At 41.5% G+C, this 24,091-nt stretch overlaps 1 protein-coding gene across 5 annotated transcripts in view; it reads left to right on the plus strand.

Moving 5' to 3' along the window:
- mcamb (melanoma cell adhesion molecule b) overlaps window positions 1-22,715 on the plus strand; it is a 36,564-nt gene extending 13,849 nt beyond the window's left edge. The window contains exons 2-17 of one of the 5 annotated variants that reach the window (XM_069148037.1): window positions 12,457-12,581; window positions 12,714-12,945; window positions 13,552-13,622; window positions 13,722-13,809; window positions 13,900-14,079; window positions 15,205-15,335; window positions 15,548-15,683; window positions 15,805-15,920; window positions 16,436-16,577; window positions 16,837-16,961; window positions 17,650-17,794; window positions 18,113-18,175; window positions 19,322-19,363; window positions 19,792-19,915; window positions 20,740-20,851; window positions 20,992-22,715. In XM_069148037.1, the coding sequence (XP_069004138.1) occupies window positions 12,457-12,581; window positions 12,714-12,945; window positions 13,552-13,622; window positions 13,722-13,809; window positions 13,900-14,079; window positions 15,205-15,335; window positions 15,548-15,683; window positions 15,805-15,920; window positions 16,436-16,577; window positions 16,837-16,961; window positions 17,650-17,794; window positions 18,113-18,175; window positions 19,322-19,363; window positions 19,792-19,915; window positions 20,740-20,851; window positions 20,992-21,021 (1,862 nt within the window). In that variant the 3' untranslated portion in view covers window positions 21,022-22,715. Of the gene's footprint in view, window positions 1-12,456; window positions 12,582-12,713; window positions 12,946-13,551; window positions 13,623-13,721; window positions 13,810-13,899; window positions 14,080-15,204; window positions 15,336-15,547; window positions 15,684-15,804; window positions 15,921-16,435; window positions 16,578-16,836; window positions 16,962-17,649; window positions 17,795-18,112; window positions 18,176-19,321; window positions 19,364-19,791; window positions 19,916-20,739; window positions 20,852-20,986 lie in introns of all 5 variants that reach the window. The other 4 variants (XM_069148038.1, XM_069148039.1, XM_069148040.1 and 1 more) reach the window with 4 other exon arrangements.
- Window positions 22,716-24,091: the final 1,376 nt, after the last annotated feature.

A 24,091-nucleotide genomic window follows, 5' to 3' on the forward strand; every position in this document is an offset into this window, starting at 1 on the left:
CTTATTTCATATGAGAAACATCTCAGTGCAACACATACTGAAGGTTTATGATGGGTCTGAACACACTCACGCCTATTGTTTCTTTCACATTATCTCACACACCAGTGGCGTCACGACAAACTTTGGGTAACTAATCAACGAGTGTTGCCCCTTAGCCATCGGACCATTTGTCTTTCTAACTGGCACTTTTAGTTTAATCTCAGGTTTCATTATTGCTACCTGCAGCATCCGGCAAAATAGGAGGGAGCTGCTGCTACTGCTGCTGCTGTGTATCTCATCCTCTGAGTTGAAGGGTAAAAAGCTTCCAGTGTGTGTTTGTGTGTGTATCTGCAATCTATCTTTAGCCATAAAATGCCAGCAGCAAGCAGCACACATCTCATACTTGTGAAGCCATGTCATGAGACCTCTCTCTCTCCCTCCCTCTCTCTCTTTCTGTATCGTCTCAATCAACGCTGCACTAAAACAGTGTCCCGGTTGGCCTTTCCCATACTTCTGAACAGCGTGTGTTATTTTATTTCTGACTGCTCGCAGAGTGGCTGATATGGAAACCATTTTGTAGTGGGGGACGTGGGAAAGAGGATGGAGGGGGCGTCTGTACCACCATGGGACCAGGCATGAGGAAATGGCCCACTGAGACACACGCACACGCACACGTACACGTACGCACACGCACACGCACACACACACACACACACACACACACACACACACACACACACACACACACACACACACACACACACACACACACACACACACACAGTAATGTGAGTAGGCATAGAATTGTGAGATCCTGGGAGTAATTTTTTTTTTTTCTTTTCATATTATGGGAGTCGTGGAGTCGGACATGGGAATATGACCTCATCCCACGTGAAGTCAGGAGTCATATATTGAACACATTTTTTTTTTTTATGTGTTTGTGTGTATATCAAAATAGCTGAGTGTAGAAACTACGAGGGTCTTGTTATCAAAGGCTGGGGAAGAGAGTGAACTCTCTTTGGAGTGTAACTGCTGAGAGAAAGACCAAAGAGCTGCTTATCAAAGAGGGAAAAAGGATTTATTTTCCAGCAGTCTGAATGTTTTTATTTTCCTGGGTGTTCATCGAAAAGCAAAAGTTATGGGATGAACTATAAAATTTAAGAGATCTTTTTTAGTGCAGATATTTTGACTTGTTAAATAGGCGTAATGGCTTCTGATATTACAATTACTATTGCTGCAAAAGAGAAATCACCACTGTAATTAGTTTCACCTGTGATTTCCTGCAGTAAAGAGTCCACATGTTTAAAAAAAAAAAAAAAGTTTATGAATGTGACTCATTGGAGAACAATGATTTGCTCTGGCACTGCCAGGTCGTCGAGGTTCACATTAGCAAGATTTAATGTGAAAGTTAAGTGAGATAAATGACACCGGACAGAGTTTTGACGAGGAAGAAAATAAAAAACTTTGCACTGAGCAAACACACTAGACAAAGCCTATCTCACGCTCAAGTTCATTGTAAGTGCAGCAGGAAAGGCTTTGTTCTAGTTTCCGCAGTATTGTTATCAGCAGGTAAAATGCATCCACTTTACACGGGGTTTAAGGGAACGTTATTCTTTTTTTTTTTTCAGTTTCTAAAAGGGAGCATGAAAGGAAAAAGTGTACTGCATTAAGTTTGGAGAAAATAGTTCAACGACTTTGAGACCAACTCAATAATAATATCAGTCAATAATAATAATATAATAATATCACTCAATAATATCAGTGTTACAGGAGATATTGTGATGACGAGACTCCAGGAAGTCACTGCACCCATCTAAGAAATAGTCCAGCACATAGCCCAAGTCACAAATTGGAATTTTAACACTTAATCTTTGAATAGATTAAACAAGCAAGATATAATGTAATGGGTTTAGTGAGCTTTATAGGTTCCAGACTAGATGTTCTACCTTGTATATAGTCTTCGTGATAAGCTTAACTGACTGAAGCCAAATATTTGATGAGTGCTATCCAACGTCTCATCAAACTTTCTTCAAGGAAACTAAAATGTCCCAAAACGTTGAACTATTCCTTAAACCTTTAATCGTAAAATAATTCAAAAATCTCTCTTACTTTCAGCCATGCAGCTAATTTAGTTTTATTTGGCGAAGGAGTTCCATTAGTGTCATTTCTGCCCTCCCCCCTGTATGGAGGTGAAGGGAGTTGTGATTTTGAGCAGTTTTCGCTGGATAGACAATTTTAATGTAATATTTCAATGTTACGAACACCACAAACAACACTGCTTGCGCCTTCACAGCATTAAGGCGGCAGCAGAAATCTCAAAGATGGACATCTAATATTTGGGTGGACTGAATTTTAAATGCTCTCACAAGCTTTCTTCCGCTGCTCTGCTAGAGATGTGGGACAGGAACTACTTTGCTCAGCGGCTCCTCGATACTTGCTAAGCATTTTTTCCTCATTTCCTTGCTCAATTTAAATCTGCTTCTTTGACCGTAAGTGTACCACCACTGCTACTATCAGTCGTGAGCTCATAGGAGACCCATCAGCTCTATTAGCGTACTGTTGTCACAGTTGTGAGTCAGCAGAGCCCCCCCCGAGAGACGGAGTCTGGCGTGCTGAGAACCGAGCCAGGGCTACTCTCGGCTGATCTCTACAACAGGTGGTCCGTTGAAATGGAATATAACATCAGATCACCAGGAGAAATCAGAGCAGCGTGACTCCCTCCCCATCTCTCCTGTTGTGTGGTCCACTCTGATCCTCTGCACTGTATTTACATTCTTTGTCTCCTTCGTCTCCTCCGCCTTTTGGAAATCGTTAATTCTGATGGCATGTTGAGCGTACACTGCCGTCATTCGGCTCTTAAACCCCGGGGATCTGTGTGTGTGTGTCAGCGAAAGTGTCTGGCAGGTCAGTGTGACAAGTTGACCTTGTTTTCTCTGCGGCATCGTGGGAATGTGCAGTTCGGTTGCTGCAGCTGCCACGGTCTGTCTCTTTGTCTCTGCACACGGCAATTAAAACATCACCTGAACCCTTACAGAGTCTGCACTGACAATGCAAGCGCAGTGCAGTTTATAATGGCTGCATTTAATGATTATTTGTATTATCAATTAAAATGACGGTTTATTCTTTAATCAGTTGATCGATCGTTAGTATGCGCAACATCAGAAGGGGATAAAAAGGGGAATTCACCTGAAAACACACTTTGTGTATCTTCTAATTCTACACCGCTTTTGTTGTCACATTGCTCGTCTCTGGGTGCACCAAATGTAAATCAGTGGAATAGTGCAAAACCGTTGGCAGGATGTTTATTGTTTTGCTTGCTTACTCATACACAATAAAAAAATAAAATAAAAATACAAAACAGGGACTTTTCTGTAAAAAAAAGTTTCTGCATCGCGCCACCATTGATCAAAACTCTCACAAGGCACTTAAAATTGAAGTAAGTTGACCCACTGTTTGACATTTGGTTTAATAAGTTTACTAATTTCTATTCTTCCTATCTTGATTCATTCAAACCTAAAACTCCTGTAAGTCCTGTGGAGTCCAGTTTCTACATGCTATTTCTGTTTGGTGCTGCTGGCTCGTCCTCACTATTTCAGGAGAGTTACTGTGTGCGGCCAACATAGCGGGAACGGAGCCATCCACCCAGCTAAAGGTTGCAGCGACCAGACTAGTGTTAGAAATTTCTCCTTTTTGATGGAACTTTAATTAAGTCACTAGAGTCCTCATTAATAAATTAAAGCCTTGGTAACTTGTAACAGCTAACGCAAACAAACAGGATAAAAGGAGGCATGCATATTTATGAAGAAGGAGTAAAAACACTGGGGCCTCGAATCTGTGGGTTCATGGAAAGATCCCTAACGAGCAACATCATTAACTGTGGATCAAAGAATCCATGAAGTCTCTGCAGAATTACAGCTCACATTATTGTTAGCTACAAAATGTTATTATTGGCAAATAATGGCCGCACATCATATATGTTTCTTGAGCTGCGTAGCAGAAAAATCAGTCATTCTTTTATTTTAGTGGCTCGTTCATGGTATTATAAACTCTGCTGCACGTTGAGTTTATGGAGAAATGTGTCCGCCGTGCCAGAAGCCCTGTGGGGGATTCATGAGTCAGAGTCCTGTGCTACGTGTGTGTGTTTTAAAATTCCTTGGGGTGGGTCACGTGACGAATGTGATTGATGAATGTGTGACAAGGCCTTCAGTGTCTACGTTTTCGAGAGTTTCTCACAACATTCTCCTGCACCGTTTAACTGAGCAGAGTTGACCCAAACTAAGTGGGGCTACTGTTCTGGAAATGCATCACATGGAGGGGGACAACAAACTGCATCTGTCCATCCCTCAGATATGTCTGTGGAGACTCCCAGTCTCCCTGGAGATGTGATATCTCGAAGTAAGAAGTCAAAGGCAACTGGACTTTTTATATTTGCATTTCAAGACCAGATGTGGGAGCATTATTGTTAACCAAACCATTATATTTTATACTATAAAACTAAAACTATATAATACTCAAAAATACTGGCATTTCAATCAGTATTTACTTAAAATGAAATTATGCTGGTCTGAAGTTGGTTTGTAGCATACACTATGACAGTTTGTGAACTGAACTTCTGAAGCGTTGAGTTCGGCTTTTCAGCTTTCACCATCTTGTTTTTTTGGAGCCAGAAGTGAGCATATTTGGACGAGCTGAGGAGCAGCCATCGGTGGATCTGACGCGATCTGATTGGAAACCCGAGGACACTACGCCCCGGCCACCTACAGCGGAAATCTGACTAGACAAAAGGCCTGTCAATCAAACAAATGTCCTGTACAAATGTGCTGCTTTTTCAGGCCTAATATGTAATTAACGAGGGCATTATTTTCAGATGGACCGACAGAGCACTGATCAGAAGGAGTGATTTTAGCTACTTGTGGAAAAAAATGTATTGACTTTGTATTTTATGAGAAGTTCAATAGGAGCCTATGGAGCCAGAGCCCTTTTGCGCCAACCCCTAGTGATCTTCAGTGGTATTGCACTTCCGCATTAACCTCAGTTGTCAGAGCCAGACAATTTACATCAAATAAATATGTCTTTGAATATTGTGTTATCAGAATCCGAAAAACTGTATTTATCCCTGCAGGGAAATTGCTTTAATCTTGACAAAGTGAACATGACCACTGAATGATTTAATGTTGTATACAGAGCTGTTTGTGGTGTTTAATTGTTCAGACAGGATGCCCTTGAGTCATCATTCTTTGTAATTTCACACTGTGTAAAAATCTTGAGAGCCGTAGAAATTTGTCAGTTCAGCCGAACTTTTTTTTTTGGTTAAAGACTGAAACATAAAGGAAGGATAACATTTCCAAGGATATAAACAGCTCAATAAAAAGACTAACAGACAGAAATTCAACATTTTTACGTTTATCTGTCAGAGTGATGCTGCCTCATCTTTTCTCTTCTTGGAAGGCTGCTGCGTGGAGTGAATGCAGCTCCGAGGGCGTCTTTTTATGACGTGACAAGGAATAAAAACTTGACATCCTGCAGCTTGTCAGCAGCAAATGAAAGTTTGTCGAGCCTTTCTCTGCTTCTCCTCTCAGTGAGAGCTTTTACCGTCAACTTGATTGCATTTTCTTCTCTCCCTGAGATACTGTAAGCGTGTCATTGAGGGATTAGTGTGTGATGAATGTCAGAGGCCACCGCGAGTCCGAGAGAACCCAACAACCTCTTTCTTCACACATCTCTGACTGCCACCTGTACTTGCTCTCCTCCCTCTCTTTTCTGTTTCTCCCCTCATTTATCTGTTTCCTCGGGTTAACTCGACACCCTATTCACTTTTGTCAGACCTATTTACATTCATACAAAGAGCAGCCTGACTGAGGCACTGTTTTCCCATGCTCCCTCTCCCTCATGTCTCACCATGATTTGAAGTAGCTGCTATTTCTGGTTTCAGTCGGGTCAGTGCACTGTAATTCTGCTGTCTCATGTAAGCAAACAAGCTTGATAGGCAATTGTTATTCTTAGATGTGACAGGGCTGGAAACATGCCACCGAGCTGTCACTTCATTTTATCAGCATGTTTAATGGAAAATATTTCTTTCCGAGTGTACACGGAGTCATTGCTTGCTGTGTTTCAGTACGAATGTACAGAGAGTAAATTTAGAATATAAATGATCATTTTAATTTATTTGACTGTTCTCATTATATTGTAGGTGCTGCCTCGTAGGTAGATTTTTAAAACACTCGTCATTTTGATGCTGATGACAGTCATATACCTGAAACCGGACACTGACTACTCTGTTATTGTTTTAACATGTAGTTTGGCTGATTTTAAAAGCTGTCTCAAATGCTCTCAATTTAAAAAAAACAAAAAAACTGGTGTTTAGTCCCTCTCGCCCGGCCACCTGACAATATTTCATCCTGTCTATAGCAATTTACTGTAAACTGCATGTAAAATCCTTTCTGTCTTTTAAGGACCCTGAGATGGTCTCTCGTGCTTTTATCACAATGAAGTTGGACTATTGCAATGATGTATGTTGGAGTCGGCCTGACATTCATATCCCGGTTACAGTTTGTTTAAATTCCTGCAGCAAGGATCTTCACTGCACGAGCACATTTCTCCTATCCTGGTATTCGTACTCCGGCTGTCTGTCCTGTTTGAGATTATTGTTGTATCAATACTTAAATGGTCTGACCTGTTGAACCCCTAAACCCTTTGTCGCCTGCTCACTGTAGGTCAGCTGATAGCATCTCCTAGATCCATACCAACACTCAGGGGCGACCAGGCTTTCTCAGTGGCTTCAGCAACGTTGGTATTCAAAATTCAGTTGATAACATGTTCATTTTCAGTCCCATTTCAAGATTTGACTCTATCTGAGTTTTATCATCAGTTTACAGTATTATGAATTGCTCCTGTGTATCTTTGAAAGTAGTTTTTGGCTTGATTTTCTCACTTGACTAATAAATTGTAACATGGCCCTTGTTATCTTCAAGATGACTATACTTATGCTCCCATGTGCTGTCTGTTCTCTGCTGCCCATATCTCTCAGCAGTGCTGTGTCACCTGACACATAGCTAAAACACACACACACACACACACACACACACACACACACACACACACACACACACACACACACACACACACACACGCACACACACACAGGGAGGTTCTGCTGTCTGGATATGTTCCTCCCTTGACATTCATAGTCATTCTTTCATGTTTTAGATCGGTGGTTCATACCAGAAGAAAGGGAATCCATGCAATGTAAATATTAACACAGTATGTTAAGGTGTTAAAGTCTGAAACTTCTGGGTATAGGAAAGTGATTATATAAGGACACTGTAATGCAGACAAAATGACATGCTCTTCTCTTCTACATACGTTGATTCCAGACGGCCCATGACGGCTTGTTAGAGAGCGCAGAAAGGCACCTTCTGATTCACTAGAAGTGTTTGAAACGTTGTGAATGAGGCGTAGCAGAGTAGGAAGTGTTTCATGTGCTAGTTGTCCTCTGAGATGCTCACAAACCATGTAGTAATGTGTTTAGTGCTGAAGTCGAGTCTCAAGTTCAGGTCAGTCGTCAGATACGGCTTTAAGACCTCAGTGTGAATGCATGTGTGCCAGACTGTTTCCAGACAGATGGGCTGAAAACAAATCTCAGGTTTTGTGTGCCTGTTTCCCCTTGACCTCAGCCATCATCCTGTCAGTCACTGCTGCTTTGATCAGATTCTTCCGGTCAGATATGAGAAAGTGCTTTCTTTAAGGGTTGATGTCAATCTGTCCATCCATATAAAATATATTTTGAAAGCTAGCGGACAAGCTGACCTGAAATTTGTGGCTGCAAAGAATGCACTCTTTAGTGCGGATGCCATAAACTGAAATACCAGCGAGGGCCGCTAGGGGTTGATTTTAAACGGATCCGGCTCCATAGGCTCCCATTCAACTTCTCTCATGAAATACAAAGTCATTAGATTTAGATGCCTGCAGCAGCAATAGCCGGGGAGCTAGTTTGATAGTTTTAAGATTTCATTGAATTCGGATTGTTGTTTCCACAACAATTAAAGTTACATTTTTACAATTAAGACAAAACAACAACTCATCTATGCAGCACAATGTACATCATCTGTATAAGAGAAAACAGAGGAAAATGAACCAAGCCAAAGAAAAGTGGAAAAAAGGTTTTTCAAACTGAGTTTCAGGAATCATTGTGGGACCATGTTCTGCACCCGAGCCGTCATGTTGCCACCCAGTCGATAACAGCACAGTACGGTTACCTGCTCTGAATGCCAAAGTGGACGTCCACTCCTCTCCCTCACCGAAGACCATCTGCGGTCTGGGCTTGTTGCCAGAGCAGACAGGTGGAGCGCAGGTTGATGGCAGCCTGTCAGTGAAACCATCAATGTGAGAAACTAAAAACAGATTTATTCCTTTGAACAACCACATGCCATGTCTCATCTGTCTACCGTACCTGCCAGAGGGAAGACCGACGAGTCTATAGCCACACTCTGAAACGTTTAAAAATGATTTATCCTGGTGAAAGAATGTCTGCTCATCACTTGGGAAGCTTTATGTGTTAAATGGATGTTATCTGTGCTTGTTTTCATAGTAAGAAGTATCAATGAAAGGGGATTCTTTAGGAGTAGATAAGCCTCCACAGATGCTCAGAGCCCGGCAGGAACCTTTGATTTCACTATTGACAAAACAATCAGTTTCTGTCTGTGGAGAGCAGTGATAACAAAGCTTCTGTCAGGACATACTGTGGCTTTGATATGATTTCCTTTTGATATGATCTTATCCTGTCTGGCTCTGCCTTCATAAAGAGGGGGAGGAGGTGTGTTGTGGGCTTCATTATAACTTATCTTTGAGTGCACCTAATTTTGTGGTACTTTTGAATACAATCCACCCTCTTTGCGGGATGAGCTGTGTTTTGGGGGAGGGACACCTGCAGCTTCGACTGGAATGGCCTTGTAAGAGCTGAACAGACATGAGAGCTCTTTAAAGTTCGATTATCGGCGCTGACACTTATTGAGATGTGTGTGTGTGTGTGTGTGTGTGAGACCCATTGACGGTTTGCTTCATAAATCAAAGCAAAATCTGTTTTTGTTGAAATATTAACAATGCCGTTCTTGAGAGGATTTTTTCCCCCTCTTTCTGCAATGTAGGAAATGTTTTATTAGCTGAAACCATTCTTGTTAAATTGAACTTTGATTTTTTTTTAATTTTTTTTTTTTTTTATATCTTAAGTCACTTCAAGGTTTTCTTCACTTTTAGAAAATGTTTTCACATTATATGACAATGCAGAGGCTCCAAGAGCTTGGTGTCCTCCTCCAAGTTTGTGTTTAAAATTTTTGCTGGGTTTTGCCAATACAATGTCTTTTTGTTATTGTTGAACAAAAAAAGGTTGGATATGCTTTCCTGAAGGGAGCTGCAGTGTGTTGCGGTTGTTCAACCATTTTGTTTAATTTGAAGAAAGTCATAATTTACCAAGAATTCAGCCTGCTAGTCCTTTTTAAGATGGTCAAGAGAGTAAAACATCTAGATTTAGATGTCGATGTCTGACAATCAGTTGGCTCTAAGTCATAGTCAAAGTCTATCTTTGTAAAACTGGAAGTCAGGGCTCTGTGAGGGCCACACCATTTTCTGCAGGACTACTTGTTCTGTTTGTTGCTGAAGATAGCTTTTTATGACTCTGGCTGTTGTCATAATACAGTTTTTGGACTGAATGATTGCAAACTGAATGGATTGTTGGATGAAACAAATCGGTTCCATTTGACCATTTTCGGGACCTTTTGTAGACCAAGATTTATTGATACATTGAAAAAATGGTTTGCAAATAAATGGATAATTAGAATAGCCAGTAGTTTTACGTCTGAATGTGAAATTACTGTCTTGAGGTCAAACACACTCATCAGGGGGACAATATTGTTTGCAGAAGGGAGCTCTTTAAACTGGGGGAGACCCAGCTTTCCCAGCATGCTGCTGTCCGAGGGGATGCTCATCTTTTTTCTGTCATACTGATTTAAGACTATTACCCAGCATCTGCTCTCTCATCATCCCAAAAGATCGATCTGTGGCCTTGCAGTGCCAGCCTCTCTGATGGATGCTCCGTGGAGATGAAGTTACTGATGAGATATGATAGAGATTCCCATGAGTAAACACACTCCGGCTGTCAGGCAGGATGGGGAAAGAGTTTGTGAATCCTTCGGACATAACTACAAAAGTAAAATCTTAGTTGCCCCTCTGAATTTTCTTCTTACCGTAGGTAAGTCCTCAGGTGAGGGATGGGATGCTGCGAGTGAGTCAGCATTGTCCTTCCATAGCTAATGGCCAGGAAATGTCTGTGTTGGAGAAACTAATTGGATTTCTTCAACAGGAAAGCATCCGTCCAGCTCCATTAGCCCGCAGTAAACAGCAACACACAGCAGAGGGAGAGAGAATTAAGGAGGGGGCTCGAGGGTATTGAAGAGAGAGGCATGTTTGTTGTTGTTGCAGAGGTCAGAGGTTGAATTTGGGGGATAATCAGTACTGTAAATGTGTGTTATTCATGCACACGATGATGCGAGGAAACGCCAGGAGTGAAGCAGGGATGTGTCTGGGTAATAAGCTCATCAGCAGGCCGCCCTGGTGTTATGGTAATTCACTTTAACTGCAGGAGCACGGATCTAACACTTTATCGTACTGCTCCTGATTCTCTCACGCTTTTCTGAAACATTTGTCCAACAAGTATCTTTGAAAAAAAAACAAAGTGAATGTGAAATGATTCATTTGTTTTTATGAGGCATTGTTTGTTTACAGAGTTCCTTTTCGGCAGTGCTGCGACAGCCATATTTATTTATATTTAATACTAAAACAAGTGTACCAGGGGCACCTAAACATTGATCTTTTAGCTGTATGGATGTGTTTGATCTCATTTTGCCTTCTAAACTTTTGGTCTACACTGAGCGTAGGAACGTGTTGCTGTATGTAGACTGACGTCTTCAGCTTGTGGTGACTTTGCGCCTACATTTTACAAATATGTGAGCGGTGTTATCACAGACTGGGTGAAGGAACGACAGAGACTGTCTGACTGACATCGACTGTTGTTTACATTGTGGTAATTAGATCAGTTCTCCTGCACAAAATCAGTTTTTGATACACAATAATACATGTGGTATATGACTATGCAATTCTGAAAATGAATTTGGAGAAGGTCAGTGCAGGACACGCATGAATCACATTTACATTTTCTGGAACTCTGATATTTCCAGCCATCACTTCTCTCTCCGCCGCGTGAAAGCTGCATTGAAACAATGAACAGACACTCAGGAAAAGCTAAATCAAACCTGGCAGCCTCCTGACCTCCAGGCCGCATCTCTCGTTGGCATGTCGTACATCTACTGAAACACTGTGATGTAAAGCGTAATTGGGGGGGGGGGGTCCCTCCTATAGACTAGTAGGATGCGTCATGTCGAGAGATCCTGGAAGGGGAAAACCAGTCGTTCCTTAGAGACAGATCGTGAAGGAACAGTGGGGCTACTATACTGCCAGTAAATTGGGTCTTTCTTCCTGTGAGAGGGTGACATGTTGGAATGCAGCACATTAATGTGGACATGGGTGGGCCTCTCATTCCTGTCATAGCATCTCTCTCTTCCCTTTGACCCACCATGACTTTCTTCTCGTCTTTTTGCCTCCATGGCTCCTTTGAGTTTGTGGATGCACAAGTGCTGTTTCTTCAGCATAATTCACGTCCTTGTAAAAGATGATAATCAGTCAGAGCTGTTACTGTCTGCTTTGAAAAAGGACTAGTACACAGCAGAGCTAACATCAGTTTAAGTCGCAAGTCTTCTGTGCGACTTTGAACAGCTTATAAATGTGTTTTTTAATGTCAAGATTGGTCAGTTTGGATGCTAAATAGTGGGATCCTTATTTTTCAATATTGCTAGCAAAGTGCCTGTACGTCCTTGTCCTACAGGCTACAGTTACCTGCACCTGTTGGGACAATTTTCACGATGTATAGAATAACTCATGATGCATATGAAGCATTGGACGAAAACATCCACCACAGAGACAAAAAAAAACAACGGCATCAGACAATGAAATCACCTGTTTGGAGTGACGGGGAGATCTTAACCTTCCTCTAATGACATGAAACACATGTAAATGCAATGTCAATCACATCGTTTTTATTTGTTTGAGGTTTGACTAGCACTCTTTTAATGATCATATCTCTTTGTATGTTGTGGATGAGAGCATTTCTGTAAAATAACTAGATAGATATATTTTGAATCATTAATTTCATAATCATTTAGATTAAAACTTAGTTTGACATGATTTTTGACTTTATTCAGATATGACTAATAGTGATTACAGTAAGTGAGAAAAGGAATACAAGGCGGACAAGGTGAGAGAAGGAAAATTCTACAATTTTTTTCTGTTTTCGTGCAATCGTGAGGTTGAGGTCTGTATTTATGTTGAACAGACATATTAAGCAGCGACGACACTCCTTCTCTCTCTCAGCATGGGCCGTTGTGGAGGTGAACATGGAGGACAAAGTGGAGGTGTTACAGGGACAAACAGCTCGGATCACCTGCATATTTACATCAGATGACGGCATCGGTGCCACGACGATGGAGTGGCACTATGTGAGTATCATCAAGCCTAATACACACACACACACACACACACACACACACACACACACACACACACACACACACACAGGTTTGATGTTTATATAAATGTGATGTTTGTTGTGTGTGAACTCTGACCTTTAGGTGATAAATTCGAGACAGAAGCAGAGAATCTACCACCAGAGCTCCTTGATGACGGTTGTAGACCAAAGCACGCCGTACACAGACCGGATCAGCGTGAATGTCACCGGAGCCTCTAAAGAGATAGTGTTGACCATCAGCAACGTGCAGGTGGGAGACGAAGTGGAATTTGTCTGCCTCATCACAACTCTCACAGACGGGATTGGGGAGGGACGCACGAAGCTGAGGGTGTTTGGTAAGAGTCGGTCTGAGAGAGAATGTCTAATTTCAGATGGTTTGAGTAACAGTAAAGAAACTGGCCTTTAAAAAAAGCTAACAGCTCGAGATTTAGAATAAAGCTCAAATTAGACCAAAAGATTTGGGATGAGACAAAACTGTTTTAGACCGCTGCAGGAAAAGTTGCAGCAGTGTGAACTGGACCGTCTCAGATTAAGTCAATCCATCTGATTGTGTCACCAGCGACTCGGTTTGAAGATTCATAGGGGGAATTTTGAATAACCAGTTGGCCTTTTTCATGGCTAAATCTAATGAACCTAACCGACACAGGCATCGAGTACTAACCAGTAAGAGGCCGAGTTGGGTGGGTCACGCCCTCGTCATGCCTTCAGGGCTTAAAATAATAGTCCACTGCTTATCAGTGCTTCTGGTGACACTTCAATTTATGGCCGTTATCGCAAGCAAAATGGACATTTGAAAACATTTTTACATTAATACATTTTTATTATTTTAGACAATTCAGAGACTATTTCACATTCCTCAAAACTGCCAATCGTTAGCTGCCAGAACACATAAATGTTTCTTTGAAATTAGAACATTTTTTTTCTTCTTAATTCCTATGCAGAAGCACCAAACCCTCCAACTATTGAGAGTGTGCGAACAGGAATCTCAGTCAATGAACGCCATCCATCTAAGGTTGGCAAGCTTTGAATCATGAACATCAAAGATAAAAAAAAAAAAAATGAAATGGCTGCCAAACTGCAGCTTATTCTTTGAATCTCTCTCCTCCCACAGATTGGAGTTTGTGAAGTCAAAAATGGATACCCAAAGCCGAACATCACTTGGTACAGAAATCTCACGCCACTCCGCAATATTCCGGATGGTGAGTGGATTAACATCAACGTCTGCGATGGACTTCTGCTGTTGTGCTTTCCCTCCCTTGCCTTATGAGTTAATTTGTTTTGTCTTCCAGAGTTGAATGTGTTGTCGCGCGTCACCAGAGAGTCGAGTGGTCTGTACTCAGTCACAAGTGAGCTGAGTATGAAGGTGGTGAAGGAGGACGAAGATGCTGACTTCTACTGCGAGGTCACCTTCTTCCTTCCTGGAGCAACCAGCATGACCGAAACCACACGTATTAACATCACTGTACACTGTGAGTTTGACAAGTTAAAATATCAAGGCATGGCCTGCACTCGATTGTCCCAGATCATCCCAGAGGTGTTGGATGGGCTCCGTGCAGCTCGGCCACGTTGTCCACACCAAACTACAACCAAACATTCACTTGTGGACGTGGTTTAATGTTGAGAAAAGAAAGGACCTTGAAGTTTCCCACAAACTTCTCCAAGTTTGAAGCACACCATTGTCCAAAGTATTGTAGCATATTATATCATTAATATTTCCCTCCATTGGAACTAACGGGCTTTAATTCAACTCAGTTAAACTTTATTTATATCGCGCCAAATCACAACATACACCGTCTCAGGGCTCTTTACACAGTAAGATACTTCCAACAGAACTTTACATCATCATTTATTTATTTAGTCTGAATCACCAGCAAAAGCAGAACCTGAGTTGAAAATGTTTTTGTAGGGAGGGGGTTTGGGCGTATTTGTGTCAAAACTTTGGGGAATTGATAAAGGTCGGGAGTCAAATCCAGTGAGTCGTGTTGGTAGGCCGTGACAATTGCGTTGTTACGGGCGAGAAGCTTGCAAGATTTCAACACGCCACAGTTCTGGTTGTTTGCACTGAGTCTTTTCCCTCAGACGCCTTTTGGCAGTCTGACTCTGGAGGACGAATTCTTGGTCCACAACCCAGCGACTGTCAGAGAAAACCCGACTGGTTGCTCCTGACCTGGCGAGCCTTCTTTAGTCTTGGACGGTGACGTTCTGCCCCTCTTGAGACGCAAATATAACTCTAAACACTTCGCCTGGCTCATTGCTTCATTGTCACAGATTTTCTGAAGCATTTCAACTGTCAATTTTTGACTGCCCCTCCTATTTCTAATGTTCAGTTAACCATTACTGCAACTTCTAACAACGAAAAATGATCTGGGACAGACTATCAAGTCACTCGCTAATTTTTTTTGCGTCCAATACACGGCCACCGATGCAACGACAATCCTTTTCTAGTTTACCCTTTGTGTTTGTTGATGGACGCAGTCTAGCCAGAAGCACTGCAGCTGAAGATTTCGCTATTTAAGTAGGCCAGACACTCTACATTTTCCTTACTATAAGAGTTCAGGTTTGTAGTCTGACCTTTTATTTCTCTCTTGTTTCAGATCCCGCCACTTCAGTAAATATTTGGATTGAGTCACCAAAGGGTAAAATCAAGGAAGGGGACAGGATCGAGCTTCACTGCCGTGGCAACGGGAATCCTCTGTCCTCAATCTTTTCAATCAAGCGCCCAAAAGTAAGAAAATCAACACTCGTGATTTGTGTACCAAAGACAGCAGCCCAGTTTAGGCCTACTTCATCTTCATCTGCATATGTATTGACAAAAACAGTCGCTGTTCTGGAGGTTATGACTGCATCACATCATCTTTTATATTTCCAGTTTTCCTGAGCATTGAAGGACTTTAATATTGACTGTATATGTTTTGATATTACTGTGGGTGTTTTTAGGAGGACGAGGGTAAGGAAAAAAGCATAATGGTGCTGGATGATGTGACCCGTCTGGACAGTGGCGTTTACGTGTGCACATCTATGGACGTGGATACCTTTGAGGGGATCTCATCAAACACCACAGTGTTTGTCAACTGTAAGGAGTTTGCACGGATTTGATCTGTAACCATGACAACAAATACGTTTGCTGTGTCTGATGTTCCCCCTTTTTGTCTTTTTGATTTCTTTGTCTCTTGTTTTTCTCTCCGTGGGTGCAGATCTCGATTCTGCTGTTGTGACGCCTCAAGGCACTATTGAGGTGGCCCAAGGAGAGGAGCTGAAGGCCACCTGTAATGCCCTCTCTTCTCTCCCCACAGAAACAGTGTGGTTGAAGGTCAGACACACACACACACAGTCACACGTGCTGTGCTGCTGGAACGCACCAGAATGACACTCCCTCACTTTTTTAGTTAGGAAATAAAATGTTGGCAGTTCTCTTGATCTGCTCCCGTCCGCCCTGTTAAAGTTACTACATTACTGTTAATACAAAACTCAACACTTCCTGTATCCATTTTCAAATTAAAAGCCCTCTATTGTTTCAGTAGACAGAAACCTTCCATTTCTTAACACGGCATTAAAGTGATGGAAATATACATTGTCTGCTTTTGTATGTGAACTTTTCACTGGAGGAACAGTGGTTACGCAGCCTTAGAAATGAGCCACAACTACATAGAGTAACAACAAATTAATGAAGATGCATTAAGAATCCCATCGCTTCACACCATGTCTACCCTGAGCAGCACATTATTAGCGGTCGGTTTCGGCTGATTGAAAATGATTTCGTCTTTTATTTAGAGGTGCGCATGTCAGTGTGTGAGTTAAATTAGCTTTTTGTGCCCCGGCGTGTAGGACGGAGAGGAGGTTTCAAAGGGTAACACTTTGATCGTGAAGAACGCTACGTTTGACACAGCGGGGGCGTATGTGTGTGTTGTGACTGTTCCTGAGATTGAGGGGATGGAAAGCAGCAGCACACTTCATGCTTATGTCAAGGGTGAGTCTGATTACAGACGTTGTATGTTGAATATCACATTGCTTTCTCATAGACAATCAATCTACTCGAAAATGTATAATGCAATTTCAGCTTTAATTGTGTTTATGTTCAATTTTCAAATTTTTTTTTTCTGTAGTTTCAGTTGTATTTTTGCTCATAGTGGCGTTTTTTTTTTTTTTTTTCAGTCTGTGAGATTACAACATAGTAATAACCATCACAGAGCTATCAGGGTTGTTATTTCTCACTCCTTGTTCTGCAGGCCGTCCAGAGATCACAGAGAAGGACTCGACAGAAATAGAGAGTTATGAAAAGACAGTCGACCTGAGCTGCCGCGCCAGAGGCTTCCCTGTTCCTGAAATTATCTGGACCACCTCTGATGAAAAGGTATAGCAAAAGAAAGCTTCTCATTCTCTGCTTAGATGCAACAGACATGCACATATTCCAGTTGTGTGCTCTCAGATTTATTCTCAATATCCATAAGACTTCAACTGTCAGGTCCATTTTGAAAAATGCCATTCGCGCTCTTCAAAAACATTACAGAAAAGACGTTATTTGTAAACTTAGAAGCTACTGATGGGAGGGTTTAATTTTTTATACGAGGAAAAATGAGCGGTTCTCCAGCACATAATTGCCGGATTTCACTTTGTCTGGTGGACTGTAGATTAGGCTGTACATTAGTTGACAAAGCATTTTGCCCCGTGTTTTGATTATAGGTACAGTAATTTACCTGACTGGGAGAGTTTTGACTCTATGAATGGCAGCGTTGGTCTGTTTTCAGGCACTTTAGTCGAGCCTGAAACATTTGAAACTACTGATTGGACTGCCATGAAATTTTATTTGGACATTCCTGGTTTCCAGGCCACTTCGGTCTACTAAATATTAGCATTGTTTGGCGTGTTAGTGTTAGTATTCAGCTCAAATCGCAGCTGTGCAGCTCTACAGAGGTGCTAACATTTCTGCAAAATTTGAAGATTTTCTTTCTTTATTTCTTTAAATCTGACCTGTTTGTTGTTGGACCTGCTTTTTTTTTCCCTGTCTCTAACTATTTTTTTTTTTTTTTTTTTTTTAACAGCAGGTCCACAATGAAGCATCTCAGACAAAGACTGAGGACCACGTTGTGAGCGAGCTCACTGTCAAGGTGGCCTCAGATATGACTGCTGTCTGCAGAGCCACCAACGAGTACGGCGCCGACACGTTGACTTTCAACATCAAAGCCAGTGAGTTCCTGCTTCTTTTGTTTCCTGTCTGTGCTCTTTTGTGTTTATATGTGTACGTCTCTATCTGTTCCCCTCCTCACCTCCCCCTTTCCTTCTGTTCTCCTTCCCTTATTTGTGTGCCTTTGTGTTAGTTTTTTCTGAGTGTGAGGGCCTCCATGTCCGCCATGTGCTGTAACGTGTTGCCTGTGATTCTGGACATTTGTGTTGCGAGACGCTGTGAAGCTGTGCCGCTGTGCCGCTGTGCCGCTGTTAAATGTGCCCCCCCCCCAGTGTGTTAACAGGAAGTGTCCTCCCATCTGTCCCTCTACCTGTTTTCAGTTACACACACCACAACACCAGCAAGCACCACTACAACCTTCACTACCAATTCCTATACCACAGGTAAGGCCACGGTGACTCTGCACTGCCTGCTTCACACCACGCCAGTCCGATCAACTACAAAAAGAAAAATCAAACAAACAAAATCTCATGAAAGGGACTTGACTGAGATCGATTTCTTCAGCTGTCAGAAAAGGTTTTTCATCTGCTTGTTCGGTGTTATTCGGTTCACAAACTCTCTTTTTTCTGAGTCAGACCGAAAGAATGAGAGCAAGAAAGGAAAACTAGAAAGCACCTGGCAGCAGCAGAATTTACAACAGTGTCATGACTGATGGGTCATTACAGCGGTGTTGGTTAGTGATCACTCTGATTAATATCTCTGCTGCAAGGTGTCTCATTGACTAATTTGTTAGCAAAGCTGCGTTTTTTTCTGCTTCTTAAGTTATTGTAAAATACAACTTTTTTTTGCATACATGTGATCTTAAAATAGGAGAATGAATAAATGCTTACAAAGTATGTTAAAATAAAAACTTCCCACAAAATGATCAATGAAATCAGACGAGAATAAAAAAAAAAGTGACTAAGATAGTTTACCTTCTGCAAAGGGCAGCAGCTTTAAGAGCAGTAAGTGGAGCCTTTCTGTCAGCATTATGACCTGCAGATATATACACTGTGCACAACCCAAACCACACACACACACACACACACACACACACACACACACACACACACACACACACACACACACACACACACACACACACACACACATCATCAGTGCGACTCTATGAAGGAGCTGATGCTTCAAATGCACTCAGAGCGAGTCTCCTGACTCCCATTATGGCCGCTGCTTTGTGTTATTCTGTTCTTTACTCCACTCTCTCTCTCTCCCTGTATGTCATGCCAGGAAATTTCCAGCCACTCAGAGGAAACCTGTCTCTCTCAAAGCGCTGTTAAATGAGATTAAACAGGGCTACTCTGGGAAATGACAGTCGTGCCACTGACCACAGTTTGCCTATCAGATTTGATGTTTAGCTTAAAATCACAGATAAAAGCCTCAAATTAAACATTTATTCAGGCCTCTGCTGAATGTCTTAACCGCCTGTGTTTGTGTGTTTGTGTGTGTGTGTCTGTGTGTGTCCTGCTGATATGAGTTATTTAATACATCCAGCCACCCACCAATACCTGTGCTCATTTGGTTTTTCTCAGTCAAAACAACAACAGCTATCCAACCAGAGAAAGTCAAGAAAGGTTTGTACGTTTCACTGTTGTAGATTCTCTCCCACCTTCACGCACAAGCACAAAAGCTTCCTTCCACTTCTTCTCCATGGCACCTCCCTCGCTGTCTCGCCTCCCAGCATTCATCAGACCCTCCTCTCCTGATGAACAAAACATCAAACCATCATTGGCTTGTTCATCACCTTCACCTCTTCCTGTGCATGTTGTCATGCCGTTTGTTGTATTATCACATTTCTCCTGCTGCAGCCTGAGATCCTCTTGCATCTTCTTTTCTCTTGGTTTAGGTCACCTGGAGGACGCTAATGCTACATTATCTTTGGACGCACTGTAAAACGCTGTCGGCTGCACCTCCGCCTGTTTCAGACTGTGGCTATAATCTCATTCGTAATCCAGTTGCAGTGAGTAACCCTCTGGTTGTATTTGTGCTTCTACTCCATTAGAGAGCAATGGTGTTATCATTGCAGTCATCATTATCTGCATCCTGCTGCTGGCCATCTTGGGGAGCGTGCTCTATTTCCTCTACAAAAAGGGAAAGATCTGCGGCCGATCCGGCAAGCAAGACCTGTAAGTACAATGAGAGCAATTTATTGCATAAACATATGGTGTCTCATAAAATAGAAGGAGATGTTAAAACTATCTTTGGGATTGAAAGACATTGGTAAAACCTTTATCACAGTTCTTTATGATGGCTCAGTTTCCACAACAGTGTCATTTACAAACTGTTTCTGTAAACTGCCCCTTAGTGGAAACACTAAATGACATTTTTATGTCTAAAAGGTCAACTTTACTGTGACATCATAATATTCTGCAGAAGCACATTTCTGCCCATTATCTGAGAAACAGAAGGGGAGATTGTGACCGTACTTCACATTTGGTTGAATACTGAACTGGTGACACTAATCTCAGACATGCTGTTCGGTTGAAGTTGTGTGTAAAGCAGCAGCATCCACATTCGAATCATGTTTGCAGTTTGTGTGATCTACTGTATGATATTTGGAGGCCAAAATAAAGAATATATAATTTTTTTTGTATTGTTCTCTTTAATGTGTTGAGGTTGCAAACAAACCGTTTTGTGAAAATTGAGTCAAAGCAAAACTTTGTAATCACCATGCTGTTTGACACATGTATGTATCACACAAGGAGACAACACATTAAAAACACAATAACCTGTCTTCCAATGTTACGCATTAGATCAGACAAAACTTACAAAAAAAACCCCCTCAATAACACATTTCATTTTGTAGGACGATGACACAGAACGATTCCACTAAAAGCGGATGTAAAATAACACTGAGCTATCTCCCAGCTGTGATCATCTCTCGCTGCAGTTGGACAGGTGAACATCGGGTTTCGGTATTTCTAACTGGAGCGTGTTATTGGTCTCACAGCACCAAAGAGAAGTCCAACAAAGACAACATCGTGGTTGAGATGAAGAGCGACAACACAGAGGAAGCGATTCTCCTCGGGGTCAACGGGGAAAAACAACCACCAAGCGATCAGGTGGATATCAAATGTTAAACTGGCTCAGGCCAAGTATAGTACTCTCATTACACCATTATCATTTTTACACAACCTTTATCCCTCCTCTCTCTCCATCTGTGCGTGTGTGTTAATGTGTGCGTTTGCCCTCTGGAGTGAAGGGTGGCGAGTACCTGAACGTGCAGAAGTGAAGGAGGTGACTGCAGACACACCGACAGCTGCTCCCGCTCTTCCCTCTCAGGCTCAGACCCGCCGATGCCTTCAACCTTCCACCACAAGCTCTTCAATCCAGAGTTGTGTTCTGGAAAAGCTCAGTTATCCGTTAATGTCAACCCAGCACGTTTCTGTCAGAATGCAACTCGATCTTTAGTAGGAAGAGATTTTTTAGATCTCCATTTCGTAACTCTGCTAATAAATATTCAACCTTCAAAAAGCAGGACAAACCTTCGACTGTACTTGTCCTTACCGTAAGCCTTGTACACTGCTGATCGTCCATAGAACAATAGTTGGAGCACAAAGCTGAGCAGGGACTGTTTTTATTCCAGACTAAGCATCACCTCAGGCGAAGCCATCACTGAAAGAGCAGCCTGAAACCGCTCAACAAGTGTACATATTATAATCTATGTATATATATTTCTTTATTTAAAATAACAGAAGAAAAACCACCAAAAATAAATGACCAGATAGTGTTTCTTTGTTTGGGTGTTCTTCAAGAGAGAGCGACGGAGCTGAGGGGAGCTTCAGATATGCATCTTGTTTTTTTTTTAAATCTTTTTGTCTGTTTATCTTGTTTTGCTTAAAGTCTTTACACTGAAACTTTGGGGCTCCAGCGATGCCTCACCTCTACCGCCAGTTCACAGCTTCACCAAAGTTTTGCCTTTTAGCTCTGGAAACAACCTTGTAGGTAACTTCATCACATCATCAACATATGTCATTTTTATCCCCTCGACGTCTAACGCTTTTATTTAAACTCCCAAGTCAGTGTATGATAAAAATATATATTTTTGTAACATGTTCTGTTCAGGATTTCACAAAGAACTGTTAACATTGTCTTTAGTTGTATCTATTTTTTTTCTTTCCTTCAGCCTAGTTTGCGATATTTTATGTGTGTGCTTGACTTTGCTAGCAGTCATGTCACAATGTTACAGATGCCTTAGAAATTACATTCAGATTAGAAACTCCACATTTTGTACTGTCATTTATGGTTAAATTTAATGTCCAGTGCACTGATTTCCTTTTGGTTATTCATGCGTTTGTGTTGTATTTCTCTAATGTGAAACAGCGGTTTTTTTTTTTAATGTGAAATGCATTTCTGTAGCTATTTTTTTTTTCTTTTATTAAAAGGAGTGATTGAGGGTAGAACAGATTATTGGTCCATGGTAAATATGGTTCACGGCATGACGTTGCCCTCGTGATAAGGACAAGATGCCTTTCTGTGTAATGAATGAATTAATTCATGTGTTGAATGAAACTTGAAATAATCTGTTGGATCCCAGCGAGACACAGAATCCCCCTCAGACTTGATGCCTCAGACTGACAAACACTACTCATTTACATGTGATGAGAACTGATGTGACTACTGAGGAGGAGGGAATGAGTGTGACTCCACATATGCAAAGTTTGAAGACAATCAAGCCACTCTGTGCAGCTGTCATACGTATCCTTACTCCCCTCTGTTAGACTTTTTCTTTTCTTTTCTGCTGGTTTTAAGAACTACCACTGTCAAAATGATTTTGGATGTTTGAAATCCATAAAAAGCCTTTTAAAGCCTTGGAGTTGTAATAAATGTCAATGATGGCATTCAAATCAATATACCAATAAAATCTTGGTTTGTAGTTTTTGAAAATTACACCCAATAAAGGTGGAATAAAAGGAAGTGAAAATGTGTCCGTTTATTCTTGAGAAATTACCATCGTAACAGCTCAATGTATTTAAAATGATTCTGGGTCTCATCTTGTCTGCAGTCTGAGCATTTTTTTATCCTTCCAGTGAATTAACAAAATAAAGATGATTTAATATCAGATTTTTCTCCTGTGGATTTACAGGACACAGTTTATTAAACATATTTTAATCAATTTTGAGTAAGTTTGCACCTAAAGAGCTGCAGTATGTCATTTGGTAACAATAATTACAAGACAAATAAAAGTAAATGTTCAGATGGCAAACTTCCGATGATTTCATATATTGTTAATGTAATCTGCACTGACTTTTCGTCGATGCATTTGGTGCAATAAACCTGCTCAAACATCTCGCAACTAATTAAGTTAATTGACAGCAGATCAGTAACATGATTGAGTATAAAAAGAGCATCAAGCAGAGTCTCTCAGCAGTGAAGATGGTGAGAGGCTCGTCACTCCCTGAAAGATCGGGTTGGGAAATAGTGCAACAATCTAAGAATAACGTTCCTCAATGTAAAATTGCCAAGAATTTGTGGATTGCGTCATCTACGGTAATATTATCGAAAGATTCAGAGAAATCTCTGTACGGAAGGACAGAAAGGAAGAAAAACAATATTAGATGGCCATGTTATTCGGGCCCTCAGGCAGCACTGCATTAAAAACAGACACAGTTCTGGAGTGGAAATCATTGCATGGGCTCAGGAACACACACCAACACCATTGTCTGTGAACACAGTTAATTTGCTGCATCCAGAAACGCAGGTTAAAACTCTACAATGAAAAGAAGAAACCATTTATAAATATGATCCAGAAACACCGCCGCCTTCTCTGGACCCGAGATCATTTAAGATGGACTGAGGTGAAGTGGAAAACTGTCCTGTGGTCTGACCATTTAAAATTTGAGATTCTCTTTGGAAATCATGGACCCCCATTCTGTGGGCTAAAGAGGAGAGGGACCACCCAGATTTCTATCAGTGCACAGTTCAAAAGCCAGCATCTGTGATATGAGGGTGCATTAGTGCACGTGGCATGGGTAGCTTGACATCTGGGGATTTTTGCTGAATGACATATTCAGGTTTTAGAGCAACATACGCTGCCATCCAGACAACGTCTCTTTCAGGGAAGGCCTTGATCATTTCAGCAAAACGATGCCAAATCACATTCCGCGTGTATCACAACAGCATGGCTCCGTAGTGACACAAAAATGAATGAAACACAAAATACGACAAAGGAGACCCTGAACTGTTTTCGAAACAGGTTGCTGGCATCACATTTAAAATGACCACATATTTTCCAAAATACACAAACATTTCTCAGTTTTAACATTCGATACGTCTTTGGTCTATTTTGAATTAAATATGGG

The sequence above is a fragment of the Embiotoca jacksoni genome, unplaced genomic scaffold (genome assembly GCF_022577435.1).
Source record: "Embiotoca jacksoni isolate LCO1_2020_lvr unplaced genomic scaffold, fEmbJac1.0.p SCAF_14, whole genome shotgun sequence".
In the NCBI taxonomy this organism is placed as follows: Eukaryota; Metazoa; Chordata; class Actinopteri; family Embiotocidae; genus Embiotoca; species Embiotoca jacksoni.